Source organism: Colius striatus, chromosome 10 (assembly GCF_028858725.1).
Source record: "Colius striatus isolate bColStr4 chromosome 10, bColStr4.1.hap1, whole genome shotgun sequence".
NCBI lineage: Eukaryota > Metazoa > Chordata > Aves > Coliiformes > Coliidae > Colius > Colius striatus.
Genome location: NC_084768.1, coordinates 14496937 through 14522469, shown reverse-complemented (window position 1 = coordinate 14522469; position 25533 = coordinate 14496937). Strand labels below are relative to the sequence as shown.

At 37.8% G+C, this 25533-nt stretch overlaps 2 protein-coding genes across 10 annotated transcripts in view; both read left to right on the top strand.

Annotated features, from left to right (window-relative positions):
- ADGRL4 (adhesion G protein-coupled receptor L4) overlaps positions 1-15702 on the top strand; it is a 264165-nt gene extending 248463 nt beyond the window's left edge. For all 9 annotated transcript variants that reach the window (XM_062004023.1, XM_062004022.1, XM_062004025.1 and 6 more), the window contains 3 exons: positions 11695-11786; positions 13583-13751; positions 14237-15702. In XM_062004023.1, the coding sequence (XP_061860007.1) occupies positions 11695-11786; positions 13583-13751; positions 14237-14299 (324 nt within the window). In that variant the 3' untranslated portion in view covers positions 14300-15702. The remainder of the gene's footprint in view (positions 1-11694; positions 11787-13582; positions 13752-14236) is intronic.
- A 2604-nt stretch (positions 15703-18306) lies between these two features.
- LOC104563858 (vitellogenin-1-like) overlaps positions 18307-25533 on the top strand; it is a 78672-nt gene continuing 71445 nt past the window's right edge. The window contains exons 1-2 of the mRNA XM_062004345.1: positions 18307-18401; positions 18672-18724. Coding sequence (XP_061860329.1) covers positions 18307-18401; positions 18672-18724 — 148 coding nt within the window. The remainder of the gene's footprint in view (positions 18402-18671; positions 18725-25533) is intronic.

The window sequence follows — 25533 nt, the reverse complement described above, 5'->3', positions numbered from 1 at the left end:
AAAGAAAAATCTCTAGAACAACTTTTTTTTCTTCTGTTATACACTGTTACAATAATAATCTCACTGAAATAAGTGTCTAGAATTGAAATAACTGTTTCTCTGCAGGGTAATGTGTCTGACATTTTGATGGGCATGTGATGTCAGCCAATAACAAACTCCTGGAGGTTTTCCCACCTCTGGCATGACAACTTGCTCTGTGTCAAGAGGGAGTAGACATATATAAGGGTTTCATTCTGCATCATTGATACTTTCGGAAACTTCGTCTTTTAAACCCTATGGACACAGGCTAAGTCCCTCCACTTATCACTGTTGTGAGGGACAGTTACTGCCCAATTGGCAGTAGAAATGATGTCATTGCTGTACTTATGAAAGTCCACAAGCCATTAAAAGGAAAAGTTGAAAAGAATTGCTGCTACTCCAAGTGCAGCTATAGTGAATCCTTCTAATGTACCTCTCCTCCACAATCTACTTCCATTAAATCTGTTTAGTTGAGGTTTGTGCAGCAAGTTCAAAGTCACGCATGATAATATGCTTCACACCTTTGCATTACTGAGAGTCTTGCAGGCTTGACTATTGTACCCACTGTTGCTGCCATGATAAATTGACATACCTCTGTGAGGAGCTAGAACTCAGAATTGTGACATGTTGTAACATTAACAGGCATAAGTATGAATCTATCAGTATCACTTGTTGAGATCACCTCTGTTAACACCAAAATATAGACTTGCTCTTTGAGGTTGGAACATTTCCAAAATTGAATATCATCCAAATACGCCTCTCTGTGGCTTTTATCCAAATATCCTATTGCTGTGCACTGAGGAGGTGGCTCTTGTACACTCTTCCTTCATTTATTCCTGTAATGTATGATTTCAGGGACCTTGAAGGTGTCTGGCTTGGCTTCAAGCCCCAGTTTCTTAAAACAATTGGTAACTGTAGTGTTTCCCTCTAAAGAATAGCTTATAAAAGGACCCTGCGATTTTCAGAGCATTCTTGTAAACTTGACTTGAAACATACAAGTCAAGAATAGTTCCTGGGAGAGGTGTCCTCAGAAAAGCCAAATTCTTTTTACTAAGCACTCCTGAATAAATGTAATGAATAATCAACTGTAAAGCAAAAATATTCTAAGAATTGCAGTGATTGATTAACCATACTGTTTTGAACTTCCCATGTATAAATGAATGGGTAAATGAATAAAATATACAGATTGCAGTTACAAAATATAAAAAACTGACATATGAGTGATGAAAGCAGGCTAACAGAGTAATGCTTTTCATTAAGGAACTGCCTGCATATTCATTAGAGCTAGTCAATTACTTAAAAAATATATTCATCAGATAATTTATTTGATGAATTTTACCATTATTTGTCAAATAATTTATTCAACAAAAAAGGTAAAATTAATGGAATAGTGCATTCATCAAATCTTATTGGACAGCCCTAATACTTATTCAGTTCTGTACATTTAGGTTGATTCAGGATTAGTAATACTGCTGCAATCAATGCAGAGAAATTTCCTGGAAAAGCCATTACTCTGCTGTTTTCTCATATACTCACAAATTTTATGTACTTAATCTAGGCCATTCAAACTGAACACCCTTCTTGTAGAAAAGTAAATATTCAAAGAGTTTAAAGTTTTATGTTTTCCCAGACTTCAAAATTGATAGAATCATAGAACAGTAGGGGTTGGAAGGGACCTTTAGAAGCAGGTTCTCCTAGATCAGGTCGCATAGGAACATGTCCAGGCGGGTCTTGAAGACCTCCAAGGAAGGAGACTCCACAACCCCTCTGGGCAGCCTGTGCCAGGGCTCCCTCACCTGAACAGGGAAATAGTTTTTCTTATATTTAAGTGGAACTTTTTGTGTTCATTTGATCACGTTCACATTGTGTTCAATTGATCACGTTCTGACAGTCCATTGCTCCCACTCAGGAGGAGAAAAAAAGGCAGCTCCCCTGAGGTCAATCACACCACACTAGTGAATCGAGTGCACTGGCACTTGAAGCTTCTTCACATTATTATTCCTGTTCTTCAGTGAAGCAGCTTGTGTTCATTACTCTATATTTCTTGATGTTCCAAGGATTGCTATCAAAAAAGTTGCTTGACCTCTGACCTCCATCACAACAAATCATACCACTGTCCCACATTTTAGTGAATATTTGAAAAATTCAGTGGGGATTTTTTCCAAAGGACTGTTTGTAATGAGGCATTTATTATGTCTCTTAGATGAAAAAAGTACCATTTACCGTACATTTTTCAGAAAACAGCTGTTTTAAACACTTTTTTATATCTACTCTTGTGCCTTAGCTTGCCTTTTTAGTGGAAATAAATTTTCTACAGGGACTAGCAATGGCTGGATTATTCTTTATGTAAGAACAAGAGTCCCCTTTATTAGCCTCTCTGTGGCTTCAGTTAAAGGTGTTTCCATTGCACTTCCTATGCCATTGATGATGATTAATTGTATAATGACATTGAAGATCATAGAATCATTTTGATTGGAAAAAAATCTATAAAATCATCAAGTCCAAGAATGAGTCTGTGACTTTGTTTGAAACAGATTAGTTTTGACTGAAATGTTGTTGAGCAAGAAAAATACTTGCTGTGCTAATTAATCACAGAGTCATAAAGCACTTCCCTGTTCAGTGGATAACACCAGTCTTAATCTCCAACCACGGCATCCATACTGCTATACCCAATGCATGCAGCTTCTCAGCAAGACCAGAACTTTCAGGTGAAATTAAGGTTCCCTCTTCCTTCCCTCTGTCATTAAAGTTCCTATTCCAAAGTCCCTGGAAATACTTGGAAAAGAGTGGCCACTAATCTACAACATGAAAATTACTTAAATTTATTCATATGTAATAAATGCATCACATAAGGCTCAAAGATCCCTGAAATATGATCCATATAAAAGTTTGGGAGTTTTTAAAGTTAGCTTAGCTAGTAGTGTTATAATAAAAGGGCATGAAGAAGTTCTCCTGCAGATTCACTGAAAGGACACTAGGCTTGAAAAGTCAAGCATGTCCTGTGTCATCAGGAATGAAGCAAGCAGAAATAGCAGGTGAAGGGAGTACAGGTGGATGCTAAGGGGAACATGATGAGTGCCTGCAGGTGCCAGCTGACTGTGCAGATTTCCTGAGATGCCCCACAGATGGATGCAGGTTAATGGCCCAGGCATCCTTCTTTGCTAGGAAGATAAACTGCCCCCTACTTTAATGGATCTATGTATACTAAGCCTCAGTGGATTTTTTTTTAATGAATCAGACTTTTTTTTTAATTGCTTAAAATTATCTTGATGATTCCTTACATTGCCTTTCTATAAGCACAATTACTGTGAACATATGCTTATCTTTAAATTGTGCATTGAAAGGATATCATAGGTTTGCTTTGGATAGTTAACATGTATTGATGATGTCTTTTGGACTTTCTTAGTAATTATGTAATGACTATATCCAAACTACTTATTTTCTCACTCCAATCACATTTTCTTCCACTGTTCTTCTACTCCTTTGATTCATGGCTCACAGGCATTTAGAGAAGCAAATTTAAATTCACAGTCATCATTGCAAGTGAATGTTCAGAAATTTGACTAGTTCATTGAAAGAGCTTTTTGTGGCTTTGCATAAGATCATAAACCACAACACGGAATTTTATTACCATATCCACAGCAGAATTATCATTCTTTCTAAAGAGTTAAGGACCAAACCCTTTGGAAGATTTGGCAAACTGTGAAAGGCATGGACAGCTTTCTGCCAACTATTCACATCCCTAAAATGGCAAGTGCAGCCTGTTGTCATACTCAACATCTCAGTCATGCTCCTGTCGCTGCTTAAAGTTAATATACAACTATTTGACTTATCTTTGCCAGGTAAAAACACGTCTGCAGTGCCAGGTAAAAAAAAAAAACTCCTGCATAAGGCTCCAGATACAACCTAAGATAGATTTGCATTTATGCAAAGAAACCATAGGAGAAGTGTAATGTAGTCTAGAGTCTTTGATGCACCTGGAATCAGTTCATTAAACAGCTTGATTTATGTCATTACCAACTCCCCAGTAAATACACCTTCTCAGAGGCTTCTTGGAAAGGGAGAAGGCTAAATATAGTAATTAATTACACTAAAAGCAAGATAGATTCCAGTCCTACCACTGAACCTACTTGGGCTAATGCGTATGACTGAGGTCCGATACAGCTGCATTCTTTCATCGTTCCTGCCCTTGGCTGCAGCACTGAGGTTAAATAAAAAATATTTAGGTCATTATGTGTTTAGCTTCACACTCCAATAAGAAACAACAGAAGTCTGAGAAGCTGCTTACTCTGATGAAAAATATAGAAACACAATTTATTTACTTAATTATGGATTCCTATAAGTGTTCCAAAAATATAAAGGAAACACTTAATTGAGTCTAAATCTACCGCTTGAGGTATATTAAAGAACAGCTTTCAAGTATTCATATATAAACAGCAACTCCACGTGAAAATTAAGTATTTTCTCAGACAGGGTTTGAAATAAACTCATTTAGCTACATTTTAACTTTTAAAACAAGTTCAATTATTAAAATGTTCAAATCATAAAATCCTAATCTTGCATTATTGAAAATATTTCAAAAAATATAGCCTAAAGGGGGTTTGTTGATGTTTTGTTACATTTTCTACTCCCAGATAAGACTGCTGTTGTATACCTAAAGTATTCAAGAAGGTATATTCACTGAGGACATGCTAATGAGATAAATCAGTCAGGAGGCAAACCCAGACTGTTTGACTGCCAGCTTGTGTCCAATTTTATGCAATTAATATGGCATACATTTTCATTTTGAAGCTTAAACTGTTGTATTGTTAATAGCTTAATTCTGTTCTCCCCTGACTGAAATAACAGTGACCCACTGAATGTTGTCATTTTAGCCAGCCTTTAACTATACAGCCAGAAAGACAGATATGTATTGCTCTCCATGGCAGAATTCAGACCATCACAAGCTCATTAATTCAGACATTCATAATGAGGGTCATTGTACAGACTGATACAGATACAGCTGCTCTGAACTTCAGACATTTTTTGAAAGAGCGAAATTCAATATGATATATGTAAAAAATTCAAGTATATGCCTAAGAGAGCAGCAGGAGAAATTTTCTCATCCTTTTTTGTGAGATCTGACATCAGCATATAGATGGTTTCATCAATTATTGAGACAGAGACTAAGAAAGGAAAAGGGAATGATTTGGGGGGTTCATTTTTGAAGTTTGAATATGAAGTGCTCAGACTGAATCAGAACTAGTATGTCTGAACCTTTAGAATTAGCTGCCTCTTTCTTATACCTTCTCTTCTTTGTAACACTAGAGAGCCTTAAAAGGCTGGTATTTGAAGTGTTTTAATAACTTTTGAAAGCGAGGAGTGTATCTTTTACACAAAGATATCGTATATTAAATTACCAGTTCCTTTTTCATTCTATAAATATGTGTGTATTGGAAATAGGCTCAAAAAAATCAGTCTTCTATTAAACAATTATTCCACTGTTGAAAAAAGAAATCTTTAGAGAGTCCTGGATGAGGAAATGGGATGAGGGAGATCCAGGTCTCCCTGTTCCCAGGAATATTTAATTATTTATACAGCATGGAATAGACCCAGCCAGGCTGATGGAGCAATAGCAGTGAATAGCTGATACAGAGGCTGGAGAAACTAAGGGTCATAGTCTAGTCTGAATATTGAGTATGACAGAAAATTGTGCCCGTGCCGCCAACATCCTGGATAAATGCCCTGTCCACAGGGATTTTCGTTGTTCAAGAGTGTCCTTTCTGGTTTTAATCAGAAAAGTTATCCTAGTCAGGAAGCTCTTCCTGCTGAAAGTACAGTCTAAAACAGTAAATGTCTTTTAGTGCTAATGAACTGACATTTTTCAGCAAAAAAATGTTGGACAAAATGTTTTTGAGTGCTTCTCGTCCTGATCTGTTTCATTTTACCATATGCCCAGGTGCTAACTGAGCTTCTGCCACAAAAGATGGACCATTTCGCTCTGAGCTTTCAAGTGCTATTTTGCCTTGCTTTGAAAAAGGGTGGAGGGGAAGAAAAAAAAAAAAGATTTCTCAGTTGCCAAATTTGACAGCTGTCAGCTACCTTGATGGGGCAAAATGATGATATATCACTTCACCTGATATCTTATAATTTAATTGTAATTAATTATGAAAGAACCTACAACTCTTCAACATGAGTGCAAATATTTTTATTTGCAGGCAGATGTTTTGCATGCTTTATTAAATTTTGTGTATTTCATATCATTCAGTACTCAACTAAAAGTAACTATCATTCTCTACCTACACAGAGATATCTCATGCAGTGTGAAACACTATCATATTTACTTGAGGATAGAACATTATGTTACTCTTCCAGTGTGTAAAATAAGTACATTTCACAGTAGAATTAAGAACCTATTTTAAATATAGCAGTTGCTAAGCAATGTGCTATTAGCAGAACTGTAACAGCCTGGAACATTTAACATTTTAGGACCTACGTGCTCATTTTTATATTATTACTTAGTTTGCAAAATATAGTTAGTAATTAACAGAGAAGTTTGTAATTTTCTTAGATAATAGATGAGATTGTTTCTCATTGCTCTTCTGAATCCTTATCTTAGGAAAACGAACCAAGTAAATATAATTATTTACATACATATATACATATATGATTTACATACATCACATACATACAACTCAATCTAATTTTCTTTACAAACTGAGGATGGGTGAAATTCTGCTGTGGTGGTCCCAGAAGTACTAGTAGAAGTCAAAGCAGCTGTACCTTGCTCTACCCATGCCCACTGTCCAACAGTTCTCCTTCTGCTTACACAGAAGTACCATATTCAGTTAGCCATGGCAGTATTGAGACAGAGCGATGAATGCAAAGCTGCAAACAGATTTACAGAACTCTCCTAGCTCTAGATGGAGGTAGGTTAACACCACACACAGTTTTTGCCATTCTATCCTAAAATACACGTGATTGATTAAATAGAGCTCCCCAGGAAAATTCCTTCTGCAAAACCTCATTATTGTTGACAAGATGATTAGGAAAACACCAGGAAATTTCTTTGAATTTGCAATTGCTTTTCTTCTCCTTTTACAAGAGGAAATTATCCAGACTGATGCTATGCATCAGATCTGATCCTAAGAACTGTACCAGACCAGACAGCTCTGAACTCTTCCTTGTATGCCTGCTGTATCTTACCCACCAACATCACAGTTGTGAACATGGGAACCGTACCATGGAGATCTCCAAAGCATAACTGCAAGAAAAATTCACTATTCTGCTCTATACCTCAGTGTACGTCCATGATACACACAAGGGCAACTGCAGTGTGCAGTTGCCCATGAATTCCTTCTGATTGCCACACTCTATAATATGTAGAGGTAAAGGCTTGACAACACTGGAGGCAATAGGATTTAACAGGAGTTCTGCCATTGCTTTAGTAGGGCTAGAAGTCATTCCAAAGTCCTAAATCCTCATGACCTCACACACAGGTGATCTCCCTAAGAGAGATATACCAAACGCTTACCATCCTCCCTTTCAACTCAGCCACGGGTGTACAATAAAACCTAGCTCATCCAGATTTGTGACTCCCTGGGGATTATCCTGGGTTATACAGATACATAAATTGTAGTTGCCCATATCTACAGAAGCTTGATTTCATAGGATCCTAATAATTGCCTTTATTTAATGTCTGTTTCACATAAATATATTTTAAGCTTCCTACCTTTTATTCATAAATATACAACGTTTCTAGAATTTAAGAAGGCTAAAAATACTTTTTCAAATATCTTTAGGGAGAAATGATTCCCTGAAGATGCTATGAGTGGAGGCTGTTCCTATATCAGCCCTTGTCTTTGATTAACCACTTAAAAAAAAAAAAAAGGAATAGATTAATTATTAAAATTAGTCCTGTAGTGCACCTGAGCATGCTGAGTGAAACCTGATTCACACTGCTTCTCAGGGAGAGGGAGGGCTGAGAATGATCGGCACCTCACAGAACTGGGTTTTGAGGGAGAAAGACAGAGGTTTCCTTTGTGAAATAGTAAGAACAGAGTGTACTGTTTGCCCAATAGCAGTTTGGGATGTTTTTTTAAATAAAAATTTAAAACTTTTAAAAAAATAATAATAATAATTTAGTTCTGGGCTTGGAAGCAATACAATTCCCCTTTAGCCTATCAGAGCTGTCAAGAAGCCCCCCTCAGGACACACAACACTTTCTCTGACTGCTCAGACATGTAATAACACTGAAAACAAAGGCACAAGAACTTACCATGTTAACACTGTAATGTTGTTATTCACTTGATAAAACTGTGTTCATGCCACAGCTGTTTACGCTATGGGTTTGCCCAAAGCTGCTGAGTAGCTCTGCTCATTATACAGGGAACTTCTCCCCAAAGCCGATGTGTGGCAGAGCAGTCCCCAAGCTGGCCCGTTCCATGCCTCTGCAAAGCCTGTCCTGAGTCTGGTTTCACAGCTGCCTGCACATCTTGCTCTGCTCCAGCTTGCTGTCTCTCCTCAGATAGCGTACCTTATGTTTCCCATTTCATTCTCATTCACCTTGCCTGTCACCTTAAGGCAGCCTTAATTATAATGTCATTGAAGGTTTATTCAATAAGATTTGAAGATTGTGCTTTAATTACAAAAATGAAAACACACGATTACTACCAAAGTAAGTATAAACCACAATATTTGGCTGTGTGTAGCAGGTGAAGCCTTTTTAGATGTTTCAGTGTCTCTCATCCAGAAGGCCCTCATTTTGTTCTAGCTGGAAGATCTGGGGATCCAGAATTCTTTGTGCCTGCTTATACATAGAATTACTCTTAACAGCCAACTACCTCAATTTCTGCTCATTCGAAGTTCAGTTTGGGATACTAATTCAAATGACTTAAGCAGTTGTATTTTTGGCCAGGCATTTTGGGTGAATTGACTTCCCATCTCATTTGTTGAACTATGCATGGCTTTTTGGGTTATATAAGTTATATATAAAATATTTAATATATTAAAGGGCTGTTTGCCCTTTAATCCTACTCAGTCCAACTTAGTATTCTTAGTCTAACTGTCCAACGTGAACTTTTTATATTTCCCAGTAATAGCCAAAACTACTGGTGTGTTCACAGTAAAGAACATGCAGACTATCAAGTTGAAGCAGAATATGTTTTTAGGATACCTGTTGGATTAGCAGTTTTCTCTAAAGGCCACGCTAAACACATTATTAACATTAGCTATTTTTTTTCCTGGATTTACTCATGAGTTAATGTTGCTGTTTACCCTCAAGTTTTGCTGCATTTTTGTGTCACAGGACAGTTACAACTTCTTTGTTGTTACTTATTTTGTTCCACAAAGGACAAAATGCAGTTCCAGAGGTCTCTAACTTTGGTTGAAAAGAAAAAAATGAATTATGGTTGCATTGCCTAAAAGCTACTGTTTTGAAACACTGCACATTGAGTGAAGGCGGTCTATGCATTTTGCTATAGATATTTTTTATTAATGGAGTGTTTCAAAATGGAGCAAAAAAACAGCTAAAGACGCTAATAAATCTTGAAAACGACCAAGTATTTCAGAAGTTAAGCTCGCCCTCATTACCCTGTAACACTACCTCCTGTGAGGCTACCTGAGACGTATTGTACAATAATTGTGTTCTGGCAGCTGACTCTGAGAAACCGGTGTTAACCTCTCCCGTTCCCACGATACATAAAGATTATTCCCATTAGAATGGATTGATGAATGAAAAGATCATAGTTAATGGGTATTACTTTAATGCAGAGGGCCAAATCCTATTATCCTGTGCAACAGACAGTGTAAATAGTATTTGTGTAAAGAAGCCCCACTGGGACAAAAAGAAATGGAATCTGCTGCTGTGAGGCCCCACATCTGCCTGTTGCCCGCCCCATCCTTGCTCAGCAAAATCTCTCCAGTTCTCCAGCAGCTGGTTTATGTGGCCAAAGGATAGGGGGTGTTAGCTCATAGAGCTCTTTACAGAACCCATTAATGGCAATAGGAAAGCTTTGCTTGACATTAGTGATCTTGATGACAGGCTGGCAGAGAGGAAGTTTGATTGTGTGGCTTGTGCTGCAGTCTTGATAGTTTCTGAAGAAGTCATGGCATGTATTCACTGGGCTTGTGGTACTTTGATCACATTTCACCCTACCTTTTTCAGATTAAGTACACATTAGGTGAGTTGTGCAGATTACAGTGTGTGCAGTAAGTTAGTCAATATATTATTCACCAACAAATATAAGAAAAAAAGTAAGTCTGCATATACTTACCCACAACTGCTGACTGACTTATAATTAACTTTGAAAAATGGCTGGTTTCAGAGATATTATAGATTATAATTTTAAATATTAGGAGCTTCAGAATAACTCTCATTATCAGTGCAACTACAAGGTATTCAGTGAAGGACTAATTCCCTAAACTGCTAATCAGCTCTATCTCCCATCTTATCAAATTGTAAATACATTATGCTGTATTAAAGTATAAGCGTGCAGCTAATTAAAGCAGGTCCTGCATTTAATATCAGATACTCTCCCCTTGGTACAACAAAAATATTCTAAGGACATACATAACAAGTGTTAACAAATGAAAGTGATTCTTTTTAAAAGGATGTTGTGCTCCTATAGAAGAGGAGGAATATTTTTTTTCGAGAAAAGGAAGTAGGGAGGAAAACCATCCAGTCTTTCTGGAGAAACAAGGATCTAGAAATAGTATCTGGATGACAACCAGCTAAAATTTGGTTCATTTACTAATTTTTTAATAGATTCTGATGTTAAATGCTGTGAAGCAAAATAAGATTTTTTTTTTTTTTTTAAAAAAAGAGAAAAAAAATCCCACATTGTTAAAGGAATGTTAACAGATATTCAAATGAAAGATCAGTGAAGCCTAGCCGAGCAAACAGAGGTTCAGAACCATAATTGAGCATCGTTTGCAAACTGCTTTTTTTGGTTTCTTTTTTCTGTTTCAAACTGAAATAAAGTGATGCTACTATAAAGAAGACGGGGGGAAAAAAAACAACACAGGTTGAAATTAATTCACCTATGAAACAAACATAAAGTCTAAGAGAGAACACGCAGCAAGGAGTCTTTCAGCCAAAGTTCATTTTTTAAAAAAGTCTTTGTGTAAACCTCGAAGTTTTTTTGTGCCACTTGAAAGTTTTCATACCCCAAAGACCTCAGAACATATGATGTTGTTAATGTTACTCAGCAACAAAAGACATACATTTTATCAAGATCTACACCATATTGGACAATAGAAAATCCATGGAAAGGCTTTTTTGGTTTTCTCAATTTCTTTTCTCTTTACTTTCCTTTTTTTCCTTTTTCCTCTTTGTTTCTCTTTATTTTCTCTTCTTCTTAAACATCGCTTCTTACCAAAAAAAAAAAAAAAAAATCTCATCAGGAAATTGAAGAGATTTACCAATAAAATCAATAAACATTTGCAGACTGTTGTTAGTGATTCTGTTGAGATAAGGTAGAGTTACAGCCCTGTTTGATCAATGTTTATTACAGGGCTCATATTTTTTTAATAGAAGTGTATCTGAAAAGAGTGTTTTTTTCCCCTCCCGGCACTGGATCCTGTGAGTTTCAAATATATAGAAACATTACCTGACTTGTTTCTTTTAAATGTGTAACAGTTACTGAAATTCAAAAGCATCCTGGTTTGAACTAAAGTTCCTTTCTTCACTCCCCCCAGGTTAATTTGTTGGCTTTTGGAGTGATTATTTATAAAGTATTTCGACACACTGCAATGTTAAAGCCAGAAGTTAGTTGTTATGAAAATATAAGGTAAGTCTGCTATTTGATACAAGCTCTACCTTCTATGAGTTTAAATACAACCAGAGATGAAAGTGAGTATTCAAAAAGAACATTTTAATCTTCTGGAAGATTTATAGAGAAATTGTCCTTTTTCTTTAAGTACTTTCACAGAATCACAGAATGGTAGGGGTTGGAAGGGATCTCTAAATATCATCTAGTCCAATCCCATTGCTCAAGCGGGTCCACCTAGATCAAGTCACACAGGAACACATACAGGCAGGTTTTGAAAATCTCCAGAGAAGGAGACTCCACACCCTCCCTGGGCAGCCTGTGCCAGGGCTCCCTCACCCTCACAGTAAAGAAGTTTTTCCTTAAGTGGAACTTTTTGTTTTCCAACTTATATCCATTACCCCTTGTCCTATCACTGGACACTATAGAAAAAAGCATTGCCCCTTCCCCTTGACATGCACCTTTCAAATACTTATAAGTATTAATGAGGTCCCCCCTCAGTCTCCTCCCGGCTGAATAGTCCCAGATCTCATAGCCTTCCTCAAAAGAAAGATGCTTTCCATAACCTCTATGCAAGCCAAACCAGATTTCAAAACTTATGCCTGAATTGGGACCAAAATTTTTGCTTTGAAGTAATGAGTAATTCAGTGATAAGAGAATCAAGACATTCATGCTATTTGTAAAAAGTCTACAGCAGGACACTATGCTTCCTTGGTGTTGGGGGGAAGGGGGGGACTCTCTCCAGGATTTTTACTTTGCATGCTGCTATGATTTTTCCATCAACTCACTCTCTTTAAAACTGATTTATAGGGACCTTGAAAACCGTTTGTGCAGGAAAAGCTGAAGTGTACTACAGGGAACATTGAAAACAACTTACTGTTTGTGTTGCTTAGGAACACTCCTGCAGTTTCAATGTATTGCACTAAATTTATAGTTAGGATTTAGCAATTGTTTGATTGATGACTTTCTCTTATTCCTCACCCTTCGTAGCTTCATGTGGTGAGCTGGTTTTAATGAATTTGAAAATTATTCATTTTCAGAGGAACGGTGCTAAAAACGTCTGTTGTTCAAAAGAAGTCCTGCAATGACTGGGCTTAGAATGAATAAGAAAGTAATCAGTGGCTTCATTTCCAAGACAACATGTTGTCATTTCCTCAAGCCTGTGAACAGAGCTCTACATCATGTCGGGAGAAAAAAAAAATCATAACCAATCAGTTCCTATAATTCTGAAGCATCAATATGTTGACCCAGGAACTATTTGAGAGTATTTGTGTTCTAAAAACAATTAAAAGAAAAAAAAGAATAATGAAAGAAAATCTAGGTTTACAACTGGCACCATCTTCTGCAATGAACCTGAGAGGCAGCCTGGAAACCCTTTGATGTCATGCATATGTACTGACCTAAGAGCATACTGTACATTTTTCTGGGTTATTTTTTGAGAAAGATAAGGGGGAGGAGGAAATGTGGGGGAATGCTTCATAACAGACATATGTTTTTCCTTGGGGAATTACACTAACAGTAGATTTAAATCAAATCATATGGTGCTGCAGTACACCAGAGAAAATGTATCTGAAGATTAAAGAAGCCAGTGTTTTAAGGCCCTCCAGTTTTACTCCTTTGCTTGTCTGCAGTGATTATGTGAGCTTATTCGTGCCACAGTGCTACAGCACACCCTAAAGAGCAGCCCATGCGTTTGCACTTCTCAGGCCTGTGCAGCTGTGAAAAAATTGCCTAGGCAGCAATCACCCCCCAAAGCACTGAAGGAAGGAAAACAGTACAAACCTGTATGTTGTTCACAATGTTTCCTCCCTGTATAGATCCTGTGCCCGAGGTGCTCTTGCTCTCCTGTTCCTTCTTGGGGCTACCTGGATCTTTGGGGTCCTCCACGTCGTCCAGGGATCCGTGGTTACTGCATATCTTTTTACAATCTTCAATGCATTCCAGGGGATGTTCATCTTCATATTTCTTTGTGTGTTGTCTAGGAAGGTAAGTGTCTCATTCCTTATGTGAAGCAACTGAGGCAATCTCATGTACCTACACAGGCTACTGCCCAGCCCTGAAGTGAAGCTGTGATGCAAATGTTTAATCAGAACAAAGGAGGAAATTTTGCTATTGCCTTTGGTGGAGACAGAACCTCTGTAAAGTTTTTACCATCTCACATATTTCCTCTCAGTTTTAAAACCAATGTATGAAACAGAAAACTGTTTTCTAAAACTGTAAAACTGGTTGTAGTGCCATCAACCTGGAAATAATGCAATGTGTGCAATAAAATTGACTTTCAGTCTTTCCAGTCAGCAGCGGGGTTCACCCACACTATTCTGAGATGATATTTTCTTCAGTATTCTGTCCTAAAGTGAAAAGCAACCCTATCTAAACACATTTAGTGACAGGAACAGTATAAAATTAGTTTAAAGACATATCAACCTATTAATAAATCTATTTTGTATTTGAATTCAATATTTTTATTTCAGATTCAGGAGGAGTATTACAGGTTGTTCAAAAACGTTCCTTGCTGTTTCGGCTGCTTGAGATAAATGGAAGGAAAACATGCATAAAGCATCTCAGTGGAAGAAGGGAGCAACCTAGATGATGTTATTACGGATATTACAGAAAAATATGGTATGGTGAAAGTATGAAATGATCCAGTGAACAGGCAGATCTCTTAACTGAATTACGGACTGGTTTTGTACATACATGTGCATTCATGCAGAACATTTATATTATGCTGTATACAAACAGTATACAAAACAACCTGGATTATTGCAAAACAAATATTAATGAAGACCAGGGAAAGAAGCACATTTCTAAAGAAGCTCAAGACTTTTCATGACTTAGGTTTTGCTTGTAATATTAGAAATAACTGCATTTCCTGAAAGCAAGATACGAAAAATCAACTGGCACATTGGATTTTATTAGTTGCTTTGTTACTGGAAGCACGTTCATTGTCTTTTTATAGTAATGAGCTTCTCACATTAAGTTGTATGTGGCCATCTGCAGGGAATGGGTTCCATTAAAGAGTTAATAGATAAAGATCTGCTTCAGACCAGACTTTTGAAAACATTTATTTTAATTTAAAGTAGATTAAAAAAAGGAATTTGTTTAATATTATTCTCTTATCACTCTGAAATATATATTTGTATATTAATCAATTCTTTATTTTTATAACTTTTAATGAAGTGTTTAGATCTAAAGAGCTGAGGTCAGATCTGATACAAGAATGGTGGGACAGCCATTTTATAAATGAAATATTATTTTGTGAATACTTTGAAAAAGATCTGGTTCTTGTTTTATTTAATTGCCAAAAAGACTGAGATCTGTTAAACTGGCACTATGATTTTGGAGGCTGTGGGAAGAAGATGCTTTCACAAGTTGCTCATTTGATAGAGATATTTGGAATCCAGACCCTGTAGGAGTGGTAAAAGTGGTAAAAATCACCCATGAAGAAGAATATGGGTTTAAATTCAAGGTCATGTGTGTCCATACCACATAAATTGTAATTACAGTAGTTATATTTTCTCATAGCATCTTTGAGTGAAGCAGTTGTCTTCCTCCAAGTCTCCTGTTTTGAAACACTTATCCTGCATTTAAGCTTAGGAGCATACAGAGATTACAGAAATCAAAGAGAGTACTTGAGGTGCAAATTTTGCTAGATCAGATCATAAATATGATACCCTAGTAGTTCCATCTTGCCATCTCACTTCTAAAGTATGCTTTAATTTCACTCTTTAAGAACCCATCTTATGTTTAATGCTGAGCAAACCTCAATCCACATTGCCTTCTCAGGAAGTGTCTAGGATCTCAGATGAAGCCCAGTATTTTTACCAGTGTACCACTGTAAATATGTAGTTGTTAATAAATCCCCCTGTTGTGTTGTCTGTTAAAATAAAGCACTACTTTGATTTTATTTATATTAAAGGAAACCTTTTTGGGGGTCAAATTTGTTTGGTTTATATCTTTTTTCCATATACACAAGGCTTTCATTGTATGCACCGCAGTGACATGCTTCATTAAGTGTATTACATGTCTCTGTCAAAATATTAGAAACCACAAAAGGAATGCTTTTTTCTGAAAAAAAACCAAAAACATTATTTCTGTTGGTCCTCTGAATGTAATATACGTGAGTAAACTGAAGTGCTTAGCTATCACATTTCCACGTTTCACTTCTATTTCAATAAATACAGCAAAAGTTCTTATGGTTATATATTATTTGCCCTTAATTATTTGCTGTATTTCCTTTGCTGTTGTATACGTTCTTCCAGGTTTGGAAAGATGCAGATATATATTACCCAAAAGTATATTTTTAGAAAGATATCTACTAATAAATCATTTTTAATCTCCTGCAGAAATGTAACCTGTAGTAAGTCTGTCTGGACAAAGAAGCATCTCTAGTAACTATATAATGAATTCAGCATGCTCAGTGAGACTGAAAAAGTTCCTGAGAAAGAAAATATAGAATAAAGTGTTTATCTTACAATAGTATTTTTAATGAAATAACTTCTTTTATAGGAAAACTATGCTGTCTGGTCCCTGGGTCAGATCTTCATTGAAACTCTGTTTTCCTTACATGCAAGGATGAATTTTCATCTTTTAATACAGCACATAAGGAGCAGGAAAAAAAATGTTTAGATTTATTACCTTAGAACTTGAAGGACATTATAATTGTCCTCCCTAACCCATACAGAAATACTGACAAGAAATAAAAGGGTTTATTTGTTGCAGTCCATAGTAACACAAACCTCAGTCCAGCAGAGAGACATGAGGAAAGACAGCAGACATAAACAGAGGTTTCAAAAATATATGAAGAAAAACCTTTTCATTGTGAGGCTAGTCAACACTGGAAATGGTTGCCCAGATAGGTTGTGCAGTTGCATTAAAATCTTTAGAGGTTTTTAATCTTGGATAAAGCACTTAGAAACCTGATCTCACACCTGACCTTGCTTTGAACAGGAAAGTGGATGAGATGACTTTCTGGAGTCCCTTACAGCCTGGACTGTTCTATGAACCTAGGATACAAAATAACAAATCAGAAAAATAACAAGTGGACATTTGTTATTATTTCATTAAGCAAACTTGCACTCAAAGTGCCATGCATCAGCTGAATAAACTGTTTTTCAAAATATAAATTTGTGTCACACATATCTCAGATCAACCAGTAACTAGGTGACTGATTTGAAAAATAAAAACTTTGTTCAGCATCTTTCCAGACTACATGCTTTTGAGAGGAATGAGATCTCCAGGTGAGGCCAACAGGGGAAAAAAAAAAACAAAACAATGATTGACAAGACAGATAAAAAGTAAAATATTAAGGTTTCACTCTGAAAGCAAATGCTTGCTGAAGAGAGAAATTGTTTCCATTAAGCTAATCAAAGAGAAATTTGTGTTCAGTGTTGCATTTCAAGGTATGCTTTAGAATATAATAAATAAGATCTGGATTAAGACCAGTTTATTCTGAAATAATAATTTCCTCAAAGAATTGGAAGCATATTTCAAAGAAACCACAACTTTTAGGAGTTAATTATCATCACATCCTTTGGAAGGTTCAGTCTGCCAGAGCTGTGCTGATGAATAGATCATCTGCACTCTTCACCTACTGGAATGAAACAGGTAGGCATCAAAAACACCGTAAGTACTACATAAATACATTAATTCAAATTTATTTCAGACTTTCCTCCACTTTCCAGTTGTCACAGCCCTTCAACTCAGAACATGGTGGTGCTCTGAAGCCAGGAATTTGCACACTCATGCATCTTACTGACCAGCCATATAAAGCAATGTTGCACATGGTGACATTAAGCAGAAGAAACAAATATTTGAAGGACTGATTCCTCCAGCTGCTTCCTCCAGCACTCCCCAGTAATACCACTTTTTATATTTTTATCATGATAGTCCCTTAAAGCCCCGTTCAGAATCACATTTTTGCCAGATACCAGTTAGTTACAGGAGAAGTCCTACACTCTTCTTTGAAACCTGTATAGTTGAGATTAAAAAGTCAAATCTTAACCCATGAAGTTAAATCTTTCCTTTGGGAAAAGAGCTAATGGAAGGAGAGCTCCCAGCCAACAGCCTGCTCCAGCCTGTGTTACTCTTTTCATTTTGTTCTTATACATTCAAGACACACAGCATTACTGTGCTGTGAGATTACAGAAGGGAAGATGTTACCTCTCAAAGTCATCCTCCAAAGCTATTTTTATATCAATTAAGCCTTTAAGATGGATGTAGACATGGAAACAGCTGGTCATCAATGCACCAATACTCCACAACCAAAATGTTAAGTGCAAATGTGCTAAAGCATTTTCACAAGTTGCCTGGCTCCCTGCCAGCTCAGCTTTCATGGCCATTCCTGTGGGCAGCCTATACATATAGACTGCAGCCACGTGAAAGACCATACTGCCTTTTTCAGACTCTGTCATCTCCATGACAACCCTCATGATCAAACCCTACAGAGAGCCAAGAGTCGTTGTAATATCCAGACTTCACCAGGAGTCAGAAATACAGCTACACATGGGACTCAGAGGTCTAGGAACTGCTGCTTTGAAACAAGATGCAAGATGTGACTAACAGAAAATACCATAATTCCATCAACTGTTACACAGCAAAATTGACAGCAGCAATCCTACTGGGTGAAAAGAACAGAAAGTATGACAAAAAAAACCCACACAACAAAAAGTATCAGTAAAACTGACTGCTGAGAATGTAATGGCCAGAACAAAGAAAAAAACTTTTAACCCATACAGAAAGAATCGTGAAACATAAACACAACTTTTGACCAGTTCTGTTTATGATAACAAGATTTTGTTTCTTGTAGAGGCTTTATTTTTACATCTTTCCAATGCAGGGTTCCATGTTTCCCAGAATTCCTCTTCCAGGGCTATGCCTTTAAATTTGGCAGAAGCTTTGCTTCTACAGCTGTTGTTGTAACTTCTACAGGAGTTGTAACCTTGTTTTTTCTTATCTTGCTGGTAAGTACACAAATTTTACTGTATTTATTCTTTTGGATTCCCAAGGAAATAGCATCTTTTCTTCAGGTTTCATAACATAAGGGAGCTTTTCTGTTTTCTGAGGCATTGCTGAATATTCTAATTAAAACTAGCTCTAAGACTGGCCATCAGTCTTCATTACAGTGCAACAGGCACCTCCCTCCAATGTAAGCCTTTGTATTTATAGTAACTATTATATAAATGCTGCGTTCAGATTTGAATCCACATAAACCTAAAACCATTTAAATTAATTTTGTAAGACTTTTGTGAGACACTGCTGAATAATTTAGTCAAATCCAAGTTGATTATAAACAGTTCTTCTTCAGAATAACTAAGGTTGAAGTCTGTGTTTTCAAGAGGCAACACAGTCTATCTGGTAAAATGTGATGGGAAACAGTATGTCTGCAATTGCCATAATCAGTTGTATGTTAATCTGGGCAGGGATGTTTTCCTTCTGTGTTTGGCCCACCACTATTAGGCCTAATGGATTGAGTTAAAGGCAGCAACAAAATCTCCTCCTCTCTCTCTTTCAATGTTTCTACATTAAACAGATTTCTGGCACCACTTTGGTGTCTGATGAGTTTCAGAAATAATTGTTGATGATACAGTAAATTTGTTTTCTATCCCTTGTGTTTAAATCCCAGTCTTACGAACACTCATGCATTTGCTCAGTTTTACGCACGACTAAGTCTTTGGCGTTAATGAGACTGCTCATGTGCATAAAGCTAAGCATATGTGCAAGTGTTGTATGATCTTGGTCTTAGGATGCCAATTTGCAGTAATAACAGATTTGCATAAACTCATGATCCCAAGCACTGGGTTTCCTGCTTATTATCAATAGTGAAATTCATTTGGCTGGTTTTCATTCACTGATGTTATGAGCCTTTTTCTTTTTTTTTCAAGTGAACTTAAAATTGCTTTTCCTGCCACTCCTGAGCCATTGTTGACTTCATCTCTGCCTTCCTTAATGTATATGGGTTTTTTCCTTCCTGTTGATTCATTTGTATATGACCACCTTAACCGTGTTACTATCAGCTCATTTGTGTTAGTGATGAAAGATTGGGTCACATTTCTTACAGTGAAAATATGTTCCTTGCTGCATTAAGAGAACTGCAGAAATACCATGCCCTACCCAGCTAGGACTCATTAAACTCCTATGCACAAGTCATAGCTTCTGTCATCAAGGGGTTAGGCCCTAAATGAAATTAGTAGCAGCTGTAACTCTTTTAGTATAGATGCCAGCTAAGGGAGAGGTAGTTTGTAGAACTCTTGAGCAGGTGGGTCACATGGAAGCAGAGAAAAAGGTAAGTATACTCTCTCTGAAATTATAGTGCTTGTCCTAGTGAAGGATAATGTTCCTTCTTAGGATCTGCTCTGGTTTGTCTCTGTTATGATCAGTATCTAATGTCTATAATATAACTATTAAAGACTTCAGGGTTTGAGTCCTTGTTCTCAGAAGTAGTGTAACATACAGACTAAATGGATGGGCAGAGCAGGGATGGATGTATTCACCCTCCTCTGAAAGGTGCTTATGAGGACTATCAAGATATCATTCCTTCTGTGGTGTACTCAGTACCCCCAGCCCCACTTGCAGCCCCCTTCCAGCCTTTCAGTCTAATCACACAACTAAGGAGAGTGGAGAGCAATATTTGGCTTTGCTGTGAGTATGGGATCTCAGTGCTGCAATAGGGAGGCAGAAAGACAGAGAACTGGGATAAGGTAAAAATGATGATACTTGGTGATACTACAAAACAAAGGCATGACTGTCTCCTAACACAACTATGGAAAATTCTCAAAGAAGGGGGAAACCAAAAAGAATAAATTCTGCCATTAAATGGATAGTTGAGAGCTATCATCTGGAGAACGACACTCTTTCCTGTCTGAATAACTGAGCTTGACAAAAGAAAAGAGGAATGGTTATGGGGAAGAGGAGGCAGCAGTATTTAAAGGGGAGGCAGAAGGAAACAGTCAGATTTACGGTTTATTGGGAAAATGGGAGAAGCATCAAATGGTAACAGTTTGACAGGATGTCTCCCCTGAAGCTAAACAAAAATGAAAAAACAAATCAATTGAATCCATAAGCAACTCCCAGTTACATTCTATACACTACCTTTTGTAAGGAATGATTTGTATGCAACTTTTCTAGACTAAAAATATTACAGGCCGGTGAACTAGACAGCACACTCTTACAGCAATAGCAGGAAAAAGTTTACAATAAGGGAGGAGAAGGGAAAGATCTGCCTATGAGATCTGCTTATGCTGTCACATGGCTTGAACGGTGGTGTTTGGCTGGATTTTCTTCATTAAAACTATTATTTTCTTTGGAAAGATATTGTATGCATGGAATACATATGTCCTAAGCTGCAAATAAGTACCATCATTCTGGATTTGATAATCTTCTTTGCATGTGTTGTATGTCTGTGCTGAAAAGGATGCACGGAAATATGCTCTGTACTTACGAATACTGTATAATAGTTACATAACTTTTTTTAAAGTAAGCTGTATTTCCAAGTATTCAATGTCATTTTAGCTACTTGAATGACCAAAAAGTTAGATTCTCTCTACTACATACTATCTACTTCAAGCCATTCAGAAACAATTGCATGTTGCATGACTATTTGGGGCTGCCTCTCCCAGATCAAAATTCAATCAATACTAATGCAGGATGTTCCAAGTGGCAGCTCTACTGTGTCTCTTCTGTGTACAAGAGCTGCTGGTGAAGGGCTGTATGTAATGACAATGAAGCAACAGAACCTTCTTCAGGCCTTGTACAGTGCCAAGGCTGACTGTCGGCTGACCTCAGAGGCTTTACCTGTCAGTTTTGGCAGATGAATGTTACAGGCTAGTTGCCAAAGCAAACATCCTCTCCAAGAGTGTGGCCATGTTTCTAAAGCAAGAAGAAAGGAAAGGAATTTGTAATGAAAGCATAGTCAGAATGTGGTTCTCAAGCATGTTGCATGGAGGTAACGTAAAAGATCTGTCCACTTTTGTGACAAAAGCCGGGGTTGAGATGGGTTCTGGTTCAAGTTACTTTACATCCCAGTTGAAATAAATGTACTGAAATAGCAGGGCAGATGCCAGTACAGAATTAGTGCATGGCTCTGGCTGTGTGAGGAAGTGAGCACCTGCAGTAGGAGGCCAGGCTGTGCTGTTGGTGATGGGAGAGGCATGCAAGGTTCGGCTTAGGAAGAGGCACTGCCAGGCCCATTACCACATGAGCTCCTGAGATGCAAGGTACTGGAGGCTGCTGCTTTAGGAGAGCAGCACACAGCCAAGCAGGAGGCTCTCAGGGAAGGCTGCACTGGAAGTCTGAGATAAAGTGGAGAGGGGAAAGGAAAGTGATGTTGTTGTAATAAAGTCTCTTGTTCAGCATTACGTGCAAGCATGTTTTCTATGATCTGTACCACTGGCACGTTTAAAAGTGCTTCTACAAGTTCCTGCGATTTCACAATCGCATTTAGTGAACCTAAACTTCAAATTACAACTCCCACATCTGTCACTAGTGAGGGCAGCAAAACTTTAGAGATTTCTGAAAGCCATCTGGAGCCACAGAGAGCAAAAGCTCTAGAGGCTAGGAGGAAGGTATTAACCCTATTAGTGCTGGTGGAAAAGCAGAAAAGACAGTTAATATTACTAAATAAATGAGTCTGTGTGTATCTCAAAGCCTTACTGCAATTACCTGCAGTACAGCACACTTTCTTTACCAGCCCGGGGCCAGTGAAAGCATATTCATAAAGAGAGCACACAAAAGAGGCTTTATTGTCTCTTTGCCCAGGGAGCAATGTGAGTACAGGTCTAAGAAGGGTGGAAATGGCAGCAGGGAGCATCCCATTGTGTCCTGCCTTTTGAAAGGCAGGAACTCATTTCCTTAAACAGTTCTGTTCCCCTAACAGTGGCTGCTCTTGGAGGCTGCATCTGATTGTAGCTTCCAAGCTCTGGTTTGGCTCATACAAATGATATTCCTCTGAGGGACAAGCCTGCTCCTTTGCCACTTATTTGTTTAAATGGGTTCAAAAGTTCTCAGCTTCCTGACAACTTTTTTTTCCCCTTTTGTTTCATACCAATCAGTTAATTTGCTAACATCACCCTCCATATCTTCTGATCTTAGGCAAGCTGGCTGAGTTTACCCGTGCCTTTATCGCCACATTACAGCCAGCAGAGAGGAATGCAGGTCAGAAGGGAAATAAGAAGGGACAGCTCTTTTGAAACGGGGAGGAAAAAGGTCAGGGCCGTGGGGCTGACAGAGAGGGTGGAAGTGCAGAAAAGGTATGTATTTTAAAAACAAACTCATGCTGCACTAATCCATCTGCTATTCAGCTTTATCCCGCTTTGCTTATACATTGCTAGAAATCTCTTTTCATCTTCCTCTGTCTCTTCTTCTCTTTCTTATTCTGCCTGTTATAAAGTCTTCAAGGACACAACCGTATTTTTCTTACATGTTTTATAAAGTATTCTGCTTCTCTCACATGACATGCTTTTATTAACTTCTGACCAAGGAGTCCATTTCAAACAGAAACATTAGAACTGATCAGAAATTGGAACATTTCTCACAAAAAGTGATGGTTATTGTTTTGAGACCGCTTTACCTTTTAGGCAGAATTTCTGTCCTAACCAACCACAGAGCTTTTTTAGCCCTCTTATTGTTTATTCCAGATTTACAGGAGTGTGAATGAAAACAGACTGCAACTTTTGTCTTCATTACAAAAGGGACAGGGATTTAGAAGAAAAAGACTCATTGAGCAATTTTATTAGAATAAAATGATGCTGTTTGGCTTTGTAGCTTTGTGCTTGTTTATATCAGTGGAATGATCAGAGATGCTCATGTTTGTTTGTTCCACTGGTCTGCACATTCTAGGTGAAGAGGACAGTCCTGCTTTATCTCTCATAATATTCTTCCAGATAAATGACTGAGCATAGTTGCATGACTATGAAGTATACACAAGGAAACTTGTGTTTACTTCTGCCAGACAAATACCAGCCATTAAAGAGAAATACATTTTCCTTCTACCTAGCAGTAAATGGGAAAAAGAAAAGGAGTGTCTTCATTTTTGGCGGGTTGGTTTTGTGTGTGTGTGCACAGCAAAGCAAACAAAAGTTTAGCATAAACTTTTTCCAAAAACTCTTATTTCTTTTGGCAGAACTTTCTCTGCCTTCTTCTGGCTGAAGGGCATTGTAATTCATGCAACAAAAAGGGGAAAAGATCTGCTAGTAGAGGCTGTTTACTTTAAATTTCTGTTTGGTTTGCCTCCATTCTAGGAAAGAATGCAATATTTCTATGAAGCTCAGTTAATTTATTATTTTTTTTTTCTCCCTTTGACTAACTTGAGCACTGGTGAAAGCACCCAATTGACAAACAGGAAACCAAAGATTTTCAATCCCCCTAGGACAAACCCTGGCACTGAAATCACTAGTGGAGTTACTAAACCACTTCAGACTCCAATTTTAAAATAGAATAAGGTATAGAAGTGCCAGACTATGGGTTTAATCAGTTAGTCACCATTTGTGGAAATTCTGCCACTTCGAAGAATTATGTTTCTGATCCACTTTCCAGACCAACAGACTGGGAGCTGGTCTCCGTATGGGGACAGAGGTCCCTGTGAAGTGAAAGCCCCATAGTTGTTGCAGGCCAGCAGCATCTGTTAGTAGTGCCTTGTTACTTTGTGGGCAGCAGCTCATGAGTTTCCTATCCTGAAGTAGCTGGAAAACTGAGTTTTTAATAGAGAGCTTTCCTTGTCACCTGCTGTGGGCTATACGTGTGTCTCAGTGTATATGTGTGCACTTTTCTCCGTACTGAAAGAGGTTAAAGATGAGAACACAAAGGGTCATGTGGATAAAAAGCTTGGTGCAGAATGGTTGCTTTTGATTTTGGTTTTTTTTTCAAGATGGTGTGGTACCTGATCTTTTGTACTATTTTCTCATATGTAAGAGCAATATTGAAAAAAAGAGGTGCATGGGGATAGTCTGTCCTCTCAACAGAAGTCATTGGTAGGAAAGCAACTGACATCGTATATGCTGGATCCAGCATTTCTGGGAGATACAGACTACATCTATCTGCTTAATAACAGTGCAAGAGTTGCTTTTTCTCCTCTTAATTCACAGCCAACCACAATGATGACACTGATCTACTTGTACCAAAGTGCCTAGTAGCTGGAAGCAGTGGATCTGGGTAGGATGTGCTCTGTAAGGATTCAGACCTACATCTCTTACTTATTAGGAATGATTGTCAGACACCTGCCCATGAGCTGGGACTCAGCAGAGTAAGGGCATGTTTTCCAGACAAATCTCAACTACTGAAAGAAAAAAAAAATGTGGGGCCATGAGAGGCCTGACATTCTCCCCCTTTGGAAGTGCACTGAGACAGGAGGTGGAAGCCTGCACTCTAACAGCTCTTTCCAAGACTTCCCTTCTGCACCACTCCCCTGCCATCTATATTGTCCAGCTGTTAGGCATAAGCAGAAAAATAGCAGGAAGAGAAAGAGACCAGAAATAGCCCTGAGTCTAGAGACCAAAAGTCAGGACTCCTCCTTGCTACTGTCTCAACTGCATGGCTTTATTATTGAAGTCAAGTGCTCCAGCTTTCACATCCACACTAATATGTCTGGAAAGGGACAAGAAACTTTCTCATTACGTTAGGAGAGCGAAGTCAACACTACAGTGTTTTTAAGGCACTCTGCCCTGTTAATTTAAGTGTTTCCTGGCCTCCAGATTTGAACGAGGCCACGCAGAGGGCTTGGGTGCAACTCAGGCACTGTGTCACCACAGATCCCCAGGTATCTGCTCTGCGCTAAAGC